General features: G+C 37.1%; 1 protein-coding gene across 5 annotated transcripts in view; it reads right to left on the reverse strand.

Annotated features, from left to right (window-relative positions):
* Positions 1 to 18,362, reverse strand: part of NOVA1 (NOVA alternative splicing regulator 1) — a 229,329-nt gene that overhangs the window by 36,372 nt on the left and 174,595 nt on the right. For all 5 annotated transcript variants that reach the window (XM_084632607.1, XM_084632605.1, XM_084632604.1 and 2 more), the window contains exon 3: positions 9,822 to 9,988. In XM_084632607.1, coding sequence (XP_084488733.1) covers positions 9,822 to 9,902 — 81 coding nt within the window. In that variant the 5' untranslated portion in view covers positions 9,903 to 9,988. The remainder of the gene's footprint in view (positions 1 to 9,821; positions 9,989 to 18,362) is intronic.

An 18,362-nucleotide genomic window follows, 5' to 3' on the forward strand; every position in this document is an offset into this window, starting at 1 on the left:
ATGATGGATGAACATGCAACTAATGGCATCACATCAATTTACTATGATATATTTATCATTAGTGTTCAAAGATCATTAATTTAATAAGGGCAAAGGTTAGTAATGCAGCCCTAGCCTGCGTTCAAAATTAACACAAAAAAGAATTAGAAGTCATATTTATTGATATGTTTTTTCCTAAATATACATATACTTAACATTAATACTTGAACACGTTATCAAAAAGCACTGCTCTATTTAAAATGTACATGTTTATATACATAGCTCTCAAACACATTAGTTCTTAATAGAGTAACTATTTTATATAAATGTAGTGAGAATGTCAGACTTCCGTTTTCAAGACATAATATACAATACCCATTCAGATCAGACTTTCTTGAACATCTCTACAATGTTCAAATATCTTAGAAAATCTGAATGTACACCAATATTAGTGAGAGAAATAAGGACTTAAAAACTGTAGAAAAGGGTTGCCAACCTTCCAGGATTGTCCTGGAGTATCCAGAAATTAAAGATTAACTTTTAATTAAAGATTATGGCATGTGATGAAACCTCCAGGAACATGTCCAAACAAAACTGGCAACCCTAGTGCCTAATATCATCATACAACTATTAATCAGAACTACTTTGAAATAAAGCAAAACTTGTAAACTTTCAGAATTTTTGGTATTTGCATTTATTTATAGTCCTAAAAAGTATAACCCATATTTTTAAAAGGGTGTACGTACTTTAGCACTAACAAAACCCCATAATGCATGTGAGAACATTGGGATTGTATGTATGCAGAAAGTTATATGCAATAGGAGAATACTGGCTTGAAGATATGCATCAGGCATTTTGTGCATACAGTGTTGAATATTAGGCCTATATGCAGAGCAATGTAGAGCTCTTTATTTTACATTTTCAGAATATATTTGTAAATAAAGCCATCAGAAAAGCAATAGAATTTTTAATAAACAAACAGGCTCCTATTTCATACCTTCAACTCACCATAAACAAAAAGAATTTATCCCAAGCATCAGCTAGGGCTTTATCAAAAGGCTTCTAACACAGCACATATTGCCATGTGCTCCCTGAAAAATAATAGGCCTCTGCTAAATTATGTAAACCTGGAGAAACCAGGAGATATTGTAAAGAAAAACAGATCAATTGTTAAGTATTCTCCCACATCTTTCTCTATAGTATATGGCTTTGTTTGTCATACATCTTTGTTTGGCATAGAACTATTTTTAAAAGGAATTGTGGATTTTACCAGAGCTAATGGTGGTCAATTACACCAATGCAACCCTTCTGGTTTAATGAGGTTTCATAAATGTAACTTAAGGCAAAATTTCATCCGAAGTTGTGGATCATAATGCACTGATTTCCATCAGTCTAGTTAAAAGTCTACCTTACCACTATAAACAGGATGGGGTTGGGGAGGTGGGGAGTAAAAAGGCTGTAACCCATCATTCCAAAAGTGTCCTGTAATAAACTGAATATTAAAGTTCTCGGCCTAAAATGTATTTAAAGAACAAAATACATTTTACAGACACTTCAGAATTCAAGATGAGGATTAGACTTTTTCACTACCAGCCTCAATTGTAATATTTCTGGAATCTGATGGTTTGTGTCATCAACATTAATTTGTGTGTGTTTTGTTTTTTTATATTCTAAAACTAATTAATCAGAAGAAAAAAGAGGATTTAAAACAGCTGTCATGGAGAGAATTCAGCAAGTACAACTATTGCATTTATGTGGAAATAGGAACAATTTAATACTGGGAAATACCCCATTTACCAGTAGCACAGGTTACACAAAACAGCTGGAATATACACAATTCTTATTTAACAAGAACATTCACCTTCCTGAAAGCAGAAAAAATTTGGCAGTGGAAAAAAAGGAATGCTAACATTTCGTGTATTCGAACGGTATACTGAACCTACCAGAACATTCCCTATAATAGAAGCACTCCACTATTTTATTTTCTCAAAAACTTCTTTATGATACAATGAAAAGAGGTCAGAACAGTTGAATACAAAACAATTGTTAATAAACAAGCATCAAAATGGGCATAAACATTTTTTCATAAACACACACACACACCACTGACAAAATATTCAAAATTATGTATAGCAAATTGCTTTTCAAATCAAAGTGTTTTGTGTCTGAGGGAGGGGCTGTTTCTGTGGTTGCTGGCATAACCACTATTTTCTTTTTCATTGAATAGTACAGTAAATAATGCAAGAAACTAATGCATGTCCTCACAGAAACAAGATTTCTTAACTCATGCAGTCTCTATTTTTGTCAAATATGTTTCAATTAAAAAATGAGCCTGATTCTGTACCATTAAGATCCATGGGATTGGGACTAGATTCTAAATTTGTACATTGTGCATATTTTCTAGCCATTTTCCCTTGCTCAATCCTCTTTAACTCCAGTTGTTTTTCAGGTCACATATCCCTCAAGTGCATTAGGGAGAAAAGGTCACTTACAAACCGGATAACACAGTTTAATAAAGATTTCACACATGTGCATAATATATAATCAGATAGCACTTTTTTAGACATACAAACAAAACCTCTTTCATCACCACCAAAATAAACCAATACAATTCTCTTTAAATAACATAAATATTATATGTATTTATGTGAACCATCTATTTATTTCCTCATGAATACAACTGCGAATAAGAATTTTCAGAAAGAAAGAGGCAAGTTGGTGGGTTTTGTTTTTTGGGTTACTTTACAAATCATTTCCTTTCATATTAATGGAAACTATGTTTCATCTATATGTCTTGAAATGCCTTATAAGAAATCTGTGAAATATACTTTTAGACAGAATTGCTTATTAATGAAAGTTGGAAATGATTCAGTTTTGAATTACTATACAGTGTAGAATAATTTTAAAAACTTAGTGAGGATTTTGCATTAGGCAAGCACTTGAATTTAGAAGTTATTAGGCTTCTGGGAATGAGAATTATAAAGTGATTAGAAATTATAAAATGATTTTACATTAAGGAGTCTCAGTTTTCAAGACTGAAAAATTCGTATTATTACCAAAGCTCGCCAGTAATTATAGGCTGCCCTCTAGCAAGGCTATAGTAAAAGGCCAGTCAGAATTTCTCCTCTACACCATATTTAAGAGCTTACAAAATTTTGAAGCAAGCTAAAACTTCACTAACAATGTCCAAGCCAGAATGATTTTTTTGTCTTTGTTCACACATTTTATGGCCTTTCTTATATTTTATGTTTAGAGGTAATAGATATTTTTGTGTTCCTAGAACAGAGTGATTCCAAAATTAAAAAGTAAAAAAGGTTTACTGACCAACAGCCAGATTCTGCCTGACACACACAAGAGTGTGCAGAATTTAGGGAGAATACAAGAAGCATTTTCATCCTTAGGTGGCTCACACAGAACTGCAGTTGTTCTGAGAGACTTCTCTCTCTCTCCCTGTCCCTCAAGGTGCATAACATCCTAAAGTAGGTAGGAGGAAGACAGAGCGGTAACACACTGATACTTCACACCCTTGAGCAAGGAGTTGGCTGGCTACAGCAGTGGGTGCACTCCCTTTGTGTTCAGGGAGGCCTCTGAGATTTCTTCCTGAGGTGGGGCGTCTCCACAGTTCACTTAATGCTGAGGTGTGCCTAACTGGCACACTCTTGTCCTAAATATTATTTAAAAAATAAGATTAAATATTTACCTGCCAGATCACAAGTATTCTACTGAATACTTAAACTGTTAACTGTTCAGTACTTTAACTCTTAGTGCCATACTAGGTGGGTTTTTGTTTGTTTTTATAATGAAGGAGGAAGGGGGAAAAAGGCAGAAAATTAAATAATAACATACCACAGTTAAACAATGGTAAAGCTATGACAACACCACAAAGAAATAGGACATTCAAATTTAAAGCTGAAACTCCATGCAGTTGACCACTTTGTAGTTGGCTATGGCAGGGCTTGCCAAACAATGGTGACCTTGCATAACACGAGGTTAAAGACCGACTGAGTTTCAGCCTTTTTTAAAGTCCTAACTTTTAAGCAACATTAAAATAATGTGAATCTACTTTCTGTGGTTTAATTTTAAATTGCTTAAATCAACAGGTCTGTTTTTGCACTTTTTTACTATCATTTTGCATTCCATTGCTGATGAAAATTAAGGGCAGAATAGCTTTAGCACTAAAGCCAGCCAAGGGACAAAGCTGCTGTGCAAGATTCCACCACATCACTGTGCTGGAGGACCTGAAAGACTGGCTTAGTATGCTTTCTACAGTGCCAGAATGGGTCTCCCCTGCAACTGCTCACTTTGCAGTTTATTATTTTTTTAATCTATTACAAACTCTTAATGTGTGACTCTAGTGAGGCAACATAATAATCATGAAGTATCTTTAAAAGTTAGGGTCTGTTGTGTAAATACGTAACTATAGATTTTTAAAAGCTTGTTTTTATTAAGCAATAATTAAGATTAGGTAATTAATTACAGTCCAGAGCATAGAGAAGTTAGTCTGCTGATATTACCATTTGAAGATCTGACTTCCCACTGCATTGTACCTTTGTAACTCCACAAAGTGGGTGTAAAGCACTTCCCTTCTGAGCTGGCAGTGTTTCACCACCCACTTTGCACTCAATCTGGACTAATGTAAATAACTATGCAGGGTGCAAGGCAAGGGAGAAAGAAGACCAAAGTTAATATTAATATATGCAGACAGACATTTATGAAAGATTTTAAAATGCTGTCCTATCCTTGACTTTCACTTTACATGGCAAAAATGAAGATTAGTAGTTATCCAAAGGGGATAGCATAAAAAATAAAAAGCTCTTGGGAAGGGTTTATGGTCCCCCATGAGGTCCTGGTCACAAAACAAGAGAAAGTCCTGCTTTGGTATGATACCTGAAAAAGAGCATCTCATGAGCCCTTTGGGAAGAACAAGGGGCTGGGAGCATAACCATAGCAGCTGCCACTTTGCAGCACGGGAACCTCTCCAGGGCTTGGGGGGGGGGGGGGGGAAGAGACAAGAATAAAGTAAAAAAGCAGGAGTTAGCATTCTCCTCCTGCACCTGCCCCACAACCTGTTATAATAATGGAGGAAAATAGTAAGATCTAGCCCTGCTTCCTCACCCATGTCCCCCTTGGATATTCCAATAAAACAGAGTAAGGCCATGTCTATATGTACCGTGCTGCAGTGGCGCAGTTGTACCAATGCAGCTGTGCTGCTGCAGTGTGTCTGGTGATGATGCTCTAGGACGATGGGAGAGCGCTCTCCCATTGGCATAATAAAATCAGCTCCACAAGCAGCAGAAGCTATGTCAGCAGGAGAAGCTCTTCTGTCACCGTAGCATGTGCATATGAGCACTTGTGTCTGTAATTTATGTCACTCAGAAGGTTGGTTTTTGACACCCGTGAGTGACATAAGTTATACCAACATAAGCTATGTTTACACTACTGCCTAAGTGAGCACGGAGACACTCATGATGCATATAAAAACATGGGATGAGATTTTGTGATGTGTCTGCTTAAGTAACCATTTCTTGACACTGATGTTCCTGCCAGCTTTTGCCAGGTGCCTAATTCTGTAACAACAAGAGTAAATCTTTTAAAAGAAAAATCATTATGAGTGTAGTGGGGGCCAACACCAACCGCATCTGGCATCTTCTAATTTTGAGAATGTCAGGTTTCAGACCTAGATATGGCATAGAAATGCTATTCGCCTTAACAGTCAATGATCTTCTCAGAGCAACGAACAAAGATCAGATGTGCTTTCAAATACTGCTAGATCTGGCAAGGGTTGGAAGCACAGCTTTAAAGTCGTTCTATTCATACAGGAAGATCCAAGAGGATGGTAGATCGTTGATTCTTCTTCCTCCTTAAGGTATCTCAGCTGTGAAGTCACACAAGGCCAATCTTGTCTTCTTGTTCAGAGATTATGAGACACTATAGATAGGTCTTGAGGTGGGGTTGTCTGCAATCATCAGAGCCGCACACAGATTGTCTTAGATGGCTTAGATACAACAAATCTTGTATCTTGGCATGACTACATGACCCTTGCAGACAGAGATGCCAACTCTGTGGGTGCTCAGCACCCACCAGCAGCCCTGGGGAGCAGCTCCTCCCTCTCCCTCCCAGCGCTCCCGCCTGCTGTGATCAGCTGTTCAGCAGCGTGCAGGAGGTGCTGTGGTGGAGGGGGAGGAGTGGGGGCAGGAAGAGGTGGGAGAAGGGGCCGGAACAGGGCAGGGACAGGAAGAAGCTGGGCAGGTGAGAACTTGGGGAAAGGGGTGGAGTGGGGGCAGGGCATGGGGCGGAGCGGTGGTCGAGCACCCCCCGGGACCTGGGGAAGTCAGAGCCTCTGTTTGAGGTCCCTTCTAACCCTATGATAACACTTAGCTCTATATTTATATTTCTCGTTTGACCAAGATGGAATTATTTCCATACATTCTCATTGTCTGCAGATATGGGGACCTGGATGACAGTCAGTTGGCTGAAGATGTATATGGATAATAAAAGGTAGTGATGCTGATTGACAGGGAGAATCTTTTTAAGGAATATGCAATGTCTACAATTACTCCACGACTTGAAGGAGTCTGCCCAGATATTATCAGAATGGCACTTCTGGACTTAGGTTGACATTTTCAAACCTGGGTGCCTAAAGTCAGGTTCCTAAATCCGTATTTAGGAACCAAAACAAAAGTAGACTTTTTTCAAAGATGACGAGCCCCAGTATCTCCCACTGACTTCAGTTTTATTTAGGAAAATAAATATGTATTTAAGAGCCTGTGTTTAGGCATTCAGGTTTAATCATTTTGGTAACAGACTCTGGGGCAAAGATTTTCAAAAACAGAAGCCCAAAGTTTGGCACCCACAATTAGGCTGCTAAACAAGATCCCTTTTTCAAATGGGTTGAATATTCAGTAGCTGCCATTATAAGTACTGAATTAATTTTAGGGTCCTATGTTTTTAACAACTTGGCCTGGATTTCCAGACAACAAGAGAAACTTGAAATACCGTTTTTCATCTTTGGCTGGCCAAAGGACTTCATTCTTCCCTCCTTTATTCAGAACCTACAATTGCCATCAGCAATTTTAGTGCCTCCTGGATAAGCTACAGCAACACTTACTACCTGGAAATAACTGGGAAAGGTGCTTGGAAGCTCAGCAAGTGCAGAAAGCAACAGTACATCTTCTGAACCAGGTGGACTGGCAAGAACATATCACACCGATGTTCAGACTCTACAAAAGAGGTCAGTCACTTTTCAGGCAAAATTCAAGATATTCAATACCATCCACAAAGCTCTAAACAGCTTAGAGTCCAACTGCTCAAGGGACCTCCTCTCTGAACCCACCACACCACCTGCAATTTGTCTGAAAACTTGAGAAAACAAGCCTATATAAGTGAGGCTTGAGGGTGGGGAGACATTCAGAAAACCATATTGGCTGTGTGGTTTTTTTATTCAAGTGTTTTTCTAACTCTCAGCTCTGCAATTCCAAGCATTAAGCCTACAAACTTTTCTTCATCCCTGCCCTGTATAAGCAGGTTACACTGTATTGGGGCGTGGAGGCTTCCTGGGATATTTAGGGCCTAAACCTGTAATATTTTTACATATAAGCCATGTAAAATGCACCCACATATTATGGGAATGGGAGGCATACAGAGGTTTGTACAAATCAATTATAATAAGAATAATTCATAAGGTTCATCTGCACAAAGCTTTTATAGTTTATGTTTTGACTTATTATGGTCGGTTCAATAAAGTTGTAGCCCATTTGTTTCCAAACTCTGTAATGACATCAGAGTTCTAGTTCACACTTGCCTGTTATAAGATGTTACATAACCTTTATAAATTTGTTAAGCATGGGTTTTACCTATTCTTTAGATAAAAAATATTTCTACTTCAGAGAATGGATTACTTTATTCCAAATTTTATCTATGAACAAATGTGTGAGGATCACACACCTTGGTGAATAACAACATGTACATTAGTAATTTAGATTTATGAGCCAATATTTGTAGTTTAGGGATTTATCATGCAAAGGTGTTATTTGCTATAAAAGAAAAGTTGGAAATCATAATTTAACTTTGACTGTAACTGTAATACATAGATACACAAATGTATCTGTGTACACACACACATTTTACACCCACCCACACTTCATATGTGATGCTACTATCCTTATGTTATAAATTTATAAAATGTGGAATCATGTCAGAAATTGTAGGACCAGATACATTATACATTGTATTTATCAGGAGTTTGACTTCCTGATCTGCAACTCTGCCTATTAATCCATCTCCCATGGACTTATTTTTAACATTCCAAACATTTGAGCTGCTTCAAACAGCTGCCATATTTTCAAATCAACCTCCAGAGAGGTGTTTCCTTCTTTTCCCACAGATAAGAAATAAAAAAAACAGTGGGGAAAAAAGGCAAAACCAAAAAAAAACTTACACTCGTCTGGGGTGCAGGAGAGGCAGAATTTAATTCTGTACCACTGCCACGTTTATGGTCCAGTATCTCATGATCATATTGATTGCTTCTAGCCTTGTTAGATCATGGGACTTAAAAGTGTAAATATGCAGTAAAGCTATTTAAAAGTCTATTATAGTTATTATTTTCAGTTGCACTGCTGGTAACTAAGACACCTGACTTTACAGGGGAAGTTATATGTAAAACAGTACTTTATGTTTTTTTGTTAACTCTCTACAGCATTTCAAAATATTTTTATGTAAAATATGTAGCATATACAGAATAAATGAAGTTGTGGTATTTAGCAGCAGTCATTTGAAATGGCTTGCAGGAATAACTAGTGGTTTCATCATTCTGGAGTAATGCAGCCATCCCAAACTCATGCTAATAAAGCTTTTATAATATACCACACCATCATACACACACTCTGCATGTGTGTATGTGGGTGCACACATACACACAAACACAATGTACACAGAATAAATAAAAAGATAACGTCATTACACTTAGCTAATGTGAACTACTGTATACGACCACATCATATTCTTAATATAACAAGAATATATAGTACAAGATAGAAGAAACTTCCCTCTGAATGCCTGTTCATTTAATTTTCTTCTCTCCTCCTCCAGAAGTAACATACCAAACAAATTATAAATTTAAAGCTACCTAAATCATTGTGTTTGAGCCTTGTTAGTGGATATGTTTTTCTCAGTTTCAAATGTTCTTGGAAAATGTGACTCAATAAAAGAAGACTCTTGGATCATTATACCTTGTATGTGACTACCTTACAGTTACACAAAATGTAGTAATACTTGAAGATAAGCCAATACAAGCTTTATGCAAGGATGATAAAAATTGCATAGATTAAAATAGTTGAAAATACCTACAACAAATAATCTTTACATTTGCAAGCATCAACTTTATGATGTAGGTCTTTTCAATGTACATAATATGACCCAAACAATCATTCAAAAATAATTTATTTTGCAACACAAGAGTGAGGATATTTGTTGGATCCATTTTTCCTGAACTGTAATAAATCTTAATGATTTACAGAGAGGCCCATATTTTAAATCTCAAATAAAACAGAAAAATGTGTTCCCTGAAACAATAAAGAAAAGAAGCATATGAAGGATACATATCATATAATGGTGTTTGAATTTATAAGATATTATGTATAAATACTGATGAGGAAAAACTGAATATAGAACAGAACTATAAGCAAAAGGAGATCAAAAAATTCGTAGAGAAAAATAAAACCACTGACATTCTCCTAAAACACATTTAATGTAAACCCTTTACATGTTAAAGATTTAAGACTCTTTATAAAAGAAATTAACTCTAAGCAGCTGATGTGCCTCTGTTTTCCCAACCAAAAACTCACTTGTTTGATGCGGTCTGGATTAACAGTGGTCTGGGGCTGCAGAATGCTGACTGGTTCTGTCTTGGCCACATTTTGAGGCATTTCACGAATCTTTTCAGCAATGAAGCCATGAACCGCATTCAGTGCTTCAACTGTTCCCTGGATCAAACACACTCGCTCTGTAGTACCTGTACAGAGAAGACCCTTATTTAGATAAATTCTTATCTTAGGCACTTCCTCATTGACTCATCAACACCTCAAAAAACCCCTGTTTTGATTTATTACCGAAAACTGATAACTAAGTATTATGAGAGGTTTCAGAGTAGCAGCCGTGTAACATTTAAAAATTCCCTTACCTGCCTGCCACAGTAAGTGTACAAATGGAAAGATAATTTCAAATGGTAACATTGTAATTATTGTCCAAGATGATCTAAAAATGATTTTGCATAGCTTCTATTTTTATTGCTCGTATATCTATGTACACGCTAGCCAATATTGGCTAGGTCCTTGCCCAGATATGGCTTAGACATAACTACAGTTACTTTTAAAGTGAATAAAAAACTGTGCATACAGTATTGTAAGTAAAAATTAAAGAAATAATGTCTCAGTTCAGATGGAAAAGAAGAGCAAGAATGAGACAACTGAACTGGATTCACAGTATTTGCCATTCAGGCCTGGTGTTGGGTTATGCTAAAATATGCTATTAAAATATAACTATTACAAGCATTAATATAACCATGTGCAAAACTAAAGATCAACATTTAAAATATTTCTGTGATCAGTAACCTGGATAGAAAATATATTGGTTTAGCCCAGCAGTTTTAAACCTTTTCAGACTGTGGACTGCAACTTAACATGGAGATTATTTTCAAGACCAATTTCTCTCTCATTCTTCACTATCCAGTCCACTTTCCATCCCACTCATGTCATACATACCAGATCCCTGTAACAACTACAACAGTTTCTTACTACATACACAAAAACAACATAAGGAAAATAGTTAATGTAGTTTCATCTGTCTTCTAATGTGATTTAGCAGCTGGAAACGATAAAAGCCAGCACCATATAATTATCCAGCTCACTACAGACCACAGTTTGAGTTCTTCTGGCTTAGACGGCTCACGTTGAACTTGCCACGTTCGAGATCTAGACTCCAGAATGACCCTTGTGCTCTTTTCAGAGTAGCAGCCATGTTAGTCTGTATCCGCAAAAAGAAAAGGAGGACTTGTGGCACCTTAGAGACTAACAAATTTATCTGAGCATAAGCTTTCGTGAGCTACAGTTCACTTGTGCTCTTGTTCATCAAATCAGACAGTGCTATGAATTCCAGGAAGGATATACTCAGAAAGTCCAGTGTCCACCTGACAGTGTACGTATTTATTCTGTACATCAGAGTAACAGGTCTTTTTAAAATAAATCACATAGCCGATTCTGTACATAAGTCTTTTGTGTTCTTCTTGCCTTAAGCAAAACAGCCCTTAGATCCATTACTCACCCTGAGTCATCTTCCAGAGACTGTGAAAGAGGCATTGGGCTTCTCCTCTATAGCTTTTGTCACTTCCAACCCCACCTGTCACTCCCAACCCCACCTGTCACTCCCTCTTCACTCTTTCTCCTCCCATGAACAGCTCTTTGTCCATGTCTTCTTTCCAATCTCCAGCTATGTTGCACTTATCTATCACACACCCACCCATCCTCAAATTCAATTCCAGGCTCTCCCTCTTCCTTGCATCACAATCATCCACCCTCATCGTTGTTGACTTAAAATTCCATGTGGATGACCTGCCTGACCAGCTTTAAGTCAGAACAGGACTAGAAAGATAGAAAAGTCCCATTAAGAGGAAATTGTATTGCAACATTAGCTGTGGTGGGACTAACATGCCCCCTAAAAACAAGAGGACACTACAGCTTAGAGGAATCCCAAATACAGATCCCTGCTCACAACATCAGGATACATTTTACTTTCAGATTACAGAGGACAAAAATAATATGGACTAAAATGGTGCATAACAGCAATTGACATCTCACTTAGAAAAATGTATTTCTACGTCTTATAAGAACACATCCTACATAAGAACACAAGATGGCCATACGGGGTCAGACCAAAGGTCCATCTAGCCCAGTATCCTGTCTTCTGACAGTGGCCAATGCCAGGTGCTTCAGAGAGAATGAACAGAACAGGTAATCATTAAGTGGATCCATCCCCTGTTGCTCATTCTCAGCTTCCGGCAGACAAAGGCTAGGGACACCATCCCTGCCCATCCTGGCTAATAGCCATTGATGAACCTATCCTCCATGAACTTATCTAGTTCTTTTTTGAACTCTATTATAGTCTTAGCCTTCACAACATCCCCTGGCAAAGAGTTCCATAGGTTGACTGTGCATTGTGTTAAGAAATACTTCCTTTTGTCTGTTTTAAACCTGCTGCCCGGTCATTTTAATTAGTTCTTGTGTAATAAGAAGGAGTAAATAACACTTCCTAGCTCAGGGATCACTGGTGTGGATCACAAACAAAGTTCAGAGCCTGAAAATGCTTTGTTGAAAAATCCAGCCACTCTACCCCAAATAAATGTTGAATGAAATTGAGTGATATAGCGAGCGAGCACTAACATGTTTACAGTGAATTCTGAAATACTCTGAAATCACTGTGGGCTATATCATAATTGTATATTTTGCCCTGAGCAATGGGCAATGTGTAGTTGTGCTGAGCACTGGGGAGAAGTAATTTGCTACTGGTCTATGTCAGTAGCAGTTTACTTCCCCTACAAGTCTTGATTCGCTCATTCCCTGCCCCTATCAATCTACCAGCTTTGAAAGGGGGAAAGAGGTGTGATGGCTGTTCTCCACCTTGCATAGTAACATGGGAAGCCTGTAAGGGACATGAAGGGGGCAACTTACACTCCCTTTCTCCCCTGCATGGGCAAGCAACCATCTTACCCTTCATTAGAAAATTATTTTCATTTGATTTCTTATGATTATCTCTGAAGATGAAATGCAAAGCTCTAAAGGTTTACAAGTACAAGCTTTACGAGCCCCACTCTAACAGAATTCATGGGCAAACTTAAAAATTACAAATACTCTTAGAAACAATTCAGCCAACTCCTTAGTTCAGAATCGTGTGTTTGGCCTACAACAAAGACAGACATCAAAACAACCAACCCATATCTCCTCTACTGAAATATTTTCTTAACAAAATAAAATAAAGACTAAAACATGTAAAATCAGTGTTTTTGAAAGATGCCAGGTTCACAACCCATAAGATTAATTATAAAATGGCAATACTTTTCAAACATCAAGCTATATGCCCGTAACAATGGAGTGCATATTTTTCAGGGATTACGTACATGGATGTGCCCCAGTATTATTTTGTTGTCTTTTCAATAAAGCACCTTTAAAAAAAATTTTTTTTTAAACTAAACCCAGGCACAATCTACAAAAATGGAATTTTTCCAAAAGCATTTAAAGTAGAAACCAATGCAATTTCAAAATTATCAGGATGGAAGCCTGACAAGTGAAATGCAAATTAATTTGGCCAGTATACGTAGTTTTCTTATGCTTCTCTTTTTTCTAGTTAGCTTTCCCTCCCCGCTCCTCCGCTTGTGCACAGCTCTTGTGGTTCCTCTGTAAAGCGATCCAGCTCTAAACAAGTGCTCTGGGGAGTCTTTACATTGCAGTATTAATTGTCTACTAAATGATGGGAAGTGATGTGGATTGATCAATGTAGCTGATGCAAGTGTTCTTCTTTAGGTCAGCAGACAACACATTTATACAAAACACAGATCAGGTTACATTCAAGCTACTGGAGCCTGATATGGAGAGCACTTACAGGGATAACTACTGTCAAAACAGTGGAAAGGGAAGCAGTCAAAGCTAAACAGAAATTTCATTAGATTTAGCACTGAATGTCTAAAGAGGATTCTGCAATCTGTGTTGTTTTAGGAACTATAATTTAATACAATACAAATCCCGTTATACACCAAACCAGCTTTACTACATTTTAGTATGTATAAACCAATATAGAGGAAATGGAAATCACTGTACCATGAAGAAATACAATTGTGTAAAAATAAATTTCACACAGTATAATACAGTTTTGAGATAGTTCACAATAGTGGTACTTTTCTTTGAGGATTAAATTATGGGACTTCCACTGAAACTACTAGAAAAAAAGAAAAAGGAGCGAGTGTAGGGAGAGTACACATTTCCTGTTGGAAATTGCTTTTAATCCTTAGAAGAAATGTTGTTTTATTCTTCCATGCAACTATAATGGCTTTTCTCTCAGATAACACAGTACAATAATTTATAGGAGAGAGTCACACAAGGAGAAAACTGTCAACTATATGACCAACCTGTGTAACAAAAACGATCCTATTATGAATCACCAAAGTTGGTGAGATTTTTGTCATTTTAAAAGCTTTTAGGTTCCATTAGTGTCTAATGTAAACTGCCAGATTATTTATCATTTCTAGTTGTAGCAACCACTCCCTTTTTGCTGTTAAAAGTTCAGTCATTTATACACACAATATTTGATACTCATTTTGCATAGTCTGAAGTTACATCTTTGTAGCACAACTCTAATTTTAAAACTACTGCTTAAAACAAAGTTATAAAATTCCTGAATAAGCACAGCATACTCGCATATTTACACACACGAATATTCATTAATATATATGATTTATAAATTTGTGTCAATTATTTATGCCAACTATCATACTTAATCTACTGTATATTTTATTTTGCTTATAAACTTACAAAGTGCCATATATGCAGGATGACAACAGTTTTCTCATTTAAAAAAATGGAAGAATGAATGAATGAAGGGGTCACACGTTACATTCTTTTTGAAGTAACAGTTACTAAAATATGCCCTTCACTGATGTTTGTGATCAATATCCCTGTTAAAAAAAAACGAAAAAAAAAAATACAGAGAACAAATCTGAAAACTAGCAGTTTACATATGCTGCTGTAGAAGTGAAAAAGTGTTGCTGCAAGCAAAGACCAGCTCACTCTTCATTTTTTCCTGAGGAAATAAAAAAGGACTCAACATTCATAGGAAATCTTTTTTTTCCCCCAAGAGTAAGTTTTGATTGCATTTGGATGCTGGTGCACAAAAACAAATGCAATCTGTGAATATGTAGTGTCTATATTTTTTATGTGGAATGTGAAGTACAAAAGATAAAATATAATGTACAACAGAAAGTACTGTTATAATGCTTACTAAATAAAATTTTAAATGACTATAAAAAATTAAGGAATACATTTTGACCATGTCTCAGTTGTGCCAACAAAATTTATAAGTTCTTCTGGTTTGAGTATGAAACAGTCAATTTGCATATGAAATTAAAATTTCATATTGATGAAGAAAAAGGTATTATGTATTAGCTGGTTTTTAAACTAACATAATTTTGGTTTGAACTCTAATAAACCACGAGGAAGAAACAGTCCAAAGTAAAGAACTTGAAATTACTTTATTTTATTTTTATACATTTTTTTTAAAAACTATTTTAAATAAAATGTAATTTTTATTCCTCGGGAATTATTCCTGGATAGTAAAATTGTATGAAAGTCTTTGAGCTGAAGAGAATTTTAAAGACAAGTTATAACCCTTTAACAAAAGACAATTTTTACTAGAAATTCAGATTTTTTTAACTCATTTTACGGCTACAGTTAATTCCATTGGAACTTTGTGTAAAATTTCCAGAGTGCCAAAGTGATTTAGGCTTGACTTTCAATAGGACTTAATGTTGTTAAATGATTTAGGTGCTTTTGAAAAAAGTTATTCAAACTTTTAAATATTGGCTCTCATCAAGCCAGGTACTTAACTATGTGCATAATTTTAAGCACGAGTAGTTCCACTGTAGTCAGAACACTCACACACTTTAAAGTATTCATGTGCTTAAATACCTTCCTGAAACATCACCTAGAGGCTTTGGGAAGTGCAATGTACATTTATTAAAGAATCTCCAGGCATTCATAGGATCCTACACATTTCTCATGGTGCTGTTATATTCATTTTAAAGGGCATCTGAAAATCAGAAAAGCATAATACATCACCATATGTGGTGATTCCAATACATCTTCATCTCCCTGAATTTTGCCAGTGTAACCTGTCAGTTTCTTTGATGACACAGAAAAGGAAAAAGCCCACAGGAGTTAAAATTTGAACAAAATTAAAGCTAATCTGAAATTTTTTCATTGGCAGATTTATTTTTAGCTTCTTACTTGGCATATCATAGCTGCAGCAGTCGCAAAAGCTCCATAGGTTTTTTTCTTTTAACTCACGATCTGAATATCTATGGATTGTGAATCTGATGTAGCTGGATTAAAACTTCTGAATTGCCTCAGCCATAAACATCCTTGCACAAGTTGTGGACAAAATAGGAACTCAGGTTCACAGAACTATGCCAAAGTGAAAAGTCTCTGCCGTGGATGTAGGTATAGTTATTCAAGTAAGTACATCATGTATATATACTTAAAATATAGTGGTGCTACTAACAATCTTCAGCTGGCAAGCATGTATTTCAATTTTTTTGAAACAAGCAGATATTGCAACTCAGAGTTCTTAGTGGCATATCATTTTTATTTTTAATCGTTAGAAGACTTTTTTCCACCTCATGTCCCAGAGGTATCCCTCTAAACTCCCTGGCCTCCACAGGCCTCCCAGTCTGGAAACCAGGCCTGGGAATCACACTATACACCTATGCTATACATCTTTTAAAGAAATAAAAGAAGCTGAGTGTAGCTATTATGATGTTCTGTACCTTGGGGGAACACCCAGCACCCCCATGTTCATCGTTATATGATTGTGTTGTATCTAATGCAAAGTTTGTCATGTCAGGTATCTTTGGAAGGCTCACGATGCACTGAGCATTGTTGTTATAGTAATGTTATAGCAATCATTGTTATAGTAATGTTATAGGTTGTAATTTCGTGTATATAGTTATGAGACTGAGAATGTGTTCTATTGGCTTAAAGCAAGCCCAGGCAAAAACTCTCCAGAATCAAAGGGGCAGTTCACACCTGATCAGTGCATGTATGGGACAAACCCAGCCCAGCCTCACAGGAACAAAGGACACTGGCCTAGGCAACAACAAAGGACCGTTGGTCTCTCGAGTGAATCACCCCCCTTCCTTTGGTCACTTGGGACTGCGATGAGGTAATGCTCACCTAACACTGAAGGGGGGGAGGGAAGCCAAGAGGGAAGAAAGGACATGATAAAAGGGAGAGACGTTTGTCATGCTCTACCTCTCTCTTCCGCTTCCATCTACAGACATCACCACCAAGCGACTGAAGTGCTGATCAAAGGAGAGAGCCTGGCTGAAAGGTAACCAGCCAGCCTGTGGTGAGACGCATCTAAGTTTGTAAGGGCACTGAAAGTGTTAAGCTCAGCTTAGACTGCATTTTGCTTTTATTTCAGTTGACCAAATCTGACTTGTTGTGCTTTGACTTATAATCACGTAAAATCTATTTTTGTAGTTAATAAAACTGTTTATTCTACCTGAAGCAGTGCATTTGGTTTGAAGAGTCAGAGACTCCCCTTGGGATACAAGCCTGGTACATATCAATTTCTTTGTTAAATTGATGAACTCATATAAGTTTGCAGCATCCAGCAGGCATAACTGGACACTGCAAGATGGAGGTTCCTAGGGTTGTGTCTGGGACCAGAGATATTGGCTAGTGTTGTTCAGTGGCACAATCCAAGGAACAGCTTCCATGCCAGAGGCTGTGTGCGAACACCCCAGGAATGGGGGGTTATCACAGCAGAGCAGGGTAAGCCTGGCTCCCACAGTCGAGGATTGGAGTGACCTAGCAGATCACCGGTCCAGCCAATGCCAGAGGGGAATGTCACACTATTCATGCACAAATAATCAGAAAACTTCAGTTTCCATGACAAAACTATTACAGTATCAGTCAAAATGTGGAAAAGCTACTGGTTGGGATATTATTTCTATATTAGAAATGGTTGATGCTCATAGTAGGGATCTCCCCATCCTCCAAATGCAGTTATGTGAAACTAGAATTATTCTATAATTGGAATATACTATAATTTAGATTGTGTTGGCTATGCTTCTCAACAAGATAGTCATAAACATCCTCTTATGAACATCTCCTGATGGCTTTGTCAAGCAAAAGGAACTGGAAGAGGGAATGTATCCTCCTCTTGAAGTTTATACATTACAACAGAAGTTCAAGTTGACACATTAATGGGAGTTACAGGCAAAATCCGGAGCACCTACCCTCAGTTTACAAATATAAGAATGTTTTCTTTTTCATCATTTCTATATTGAAGAACAATTAAAAGGCACATAGACAGAAAATGGGAAAAGCTGGGGGATTCTTTTTAGAAGACCTTGTCTACACTTCCCTACATCTGTTGTGACATGCAGGATATGTGTAGCTACACACCACAGTAAAAGGCAGGCTGTGTCCACACTCACCAGATATAGCTCCTCAAGGCAGTGAAAGGCTCAGGCAAGAAGGAGGTAGTGGGAAACGGTCCCAGCAGCTCCCCACTACCAAAGCCTTTTGCTATAGCAAGGAATGGCTCTAGCAGATGGGGAG

Source organism: Lepidochelys olivacea (genome assembly GCF_965140295.1).
Source record: "Lepidochelys olivacea isolate rLepOli2 genome assembly, chromosome: 6".
NCBI classification, from domain to species: Eukaryota; Metazoa; Chordata; order Testudines; family Cheloniidae; genus Lepidochelys; species Lepidochelys olivacea.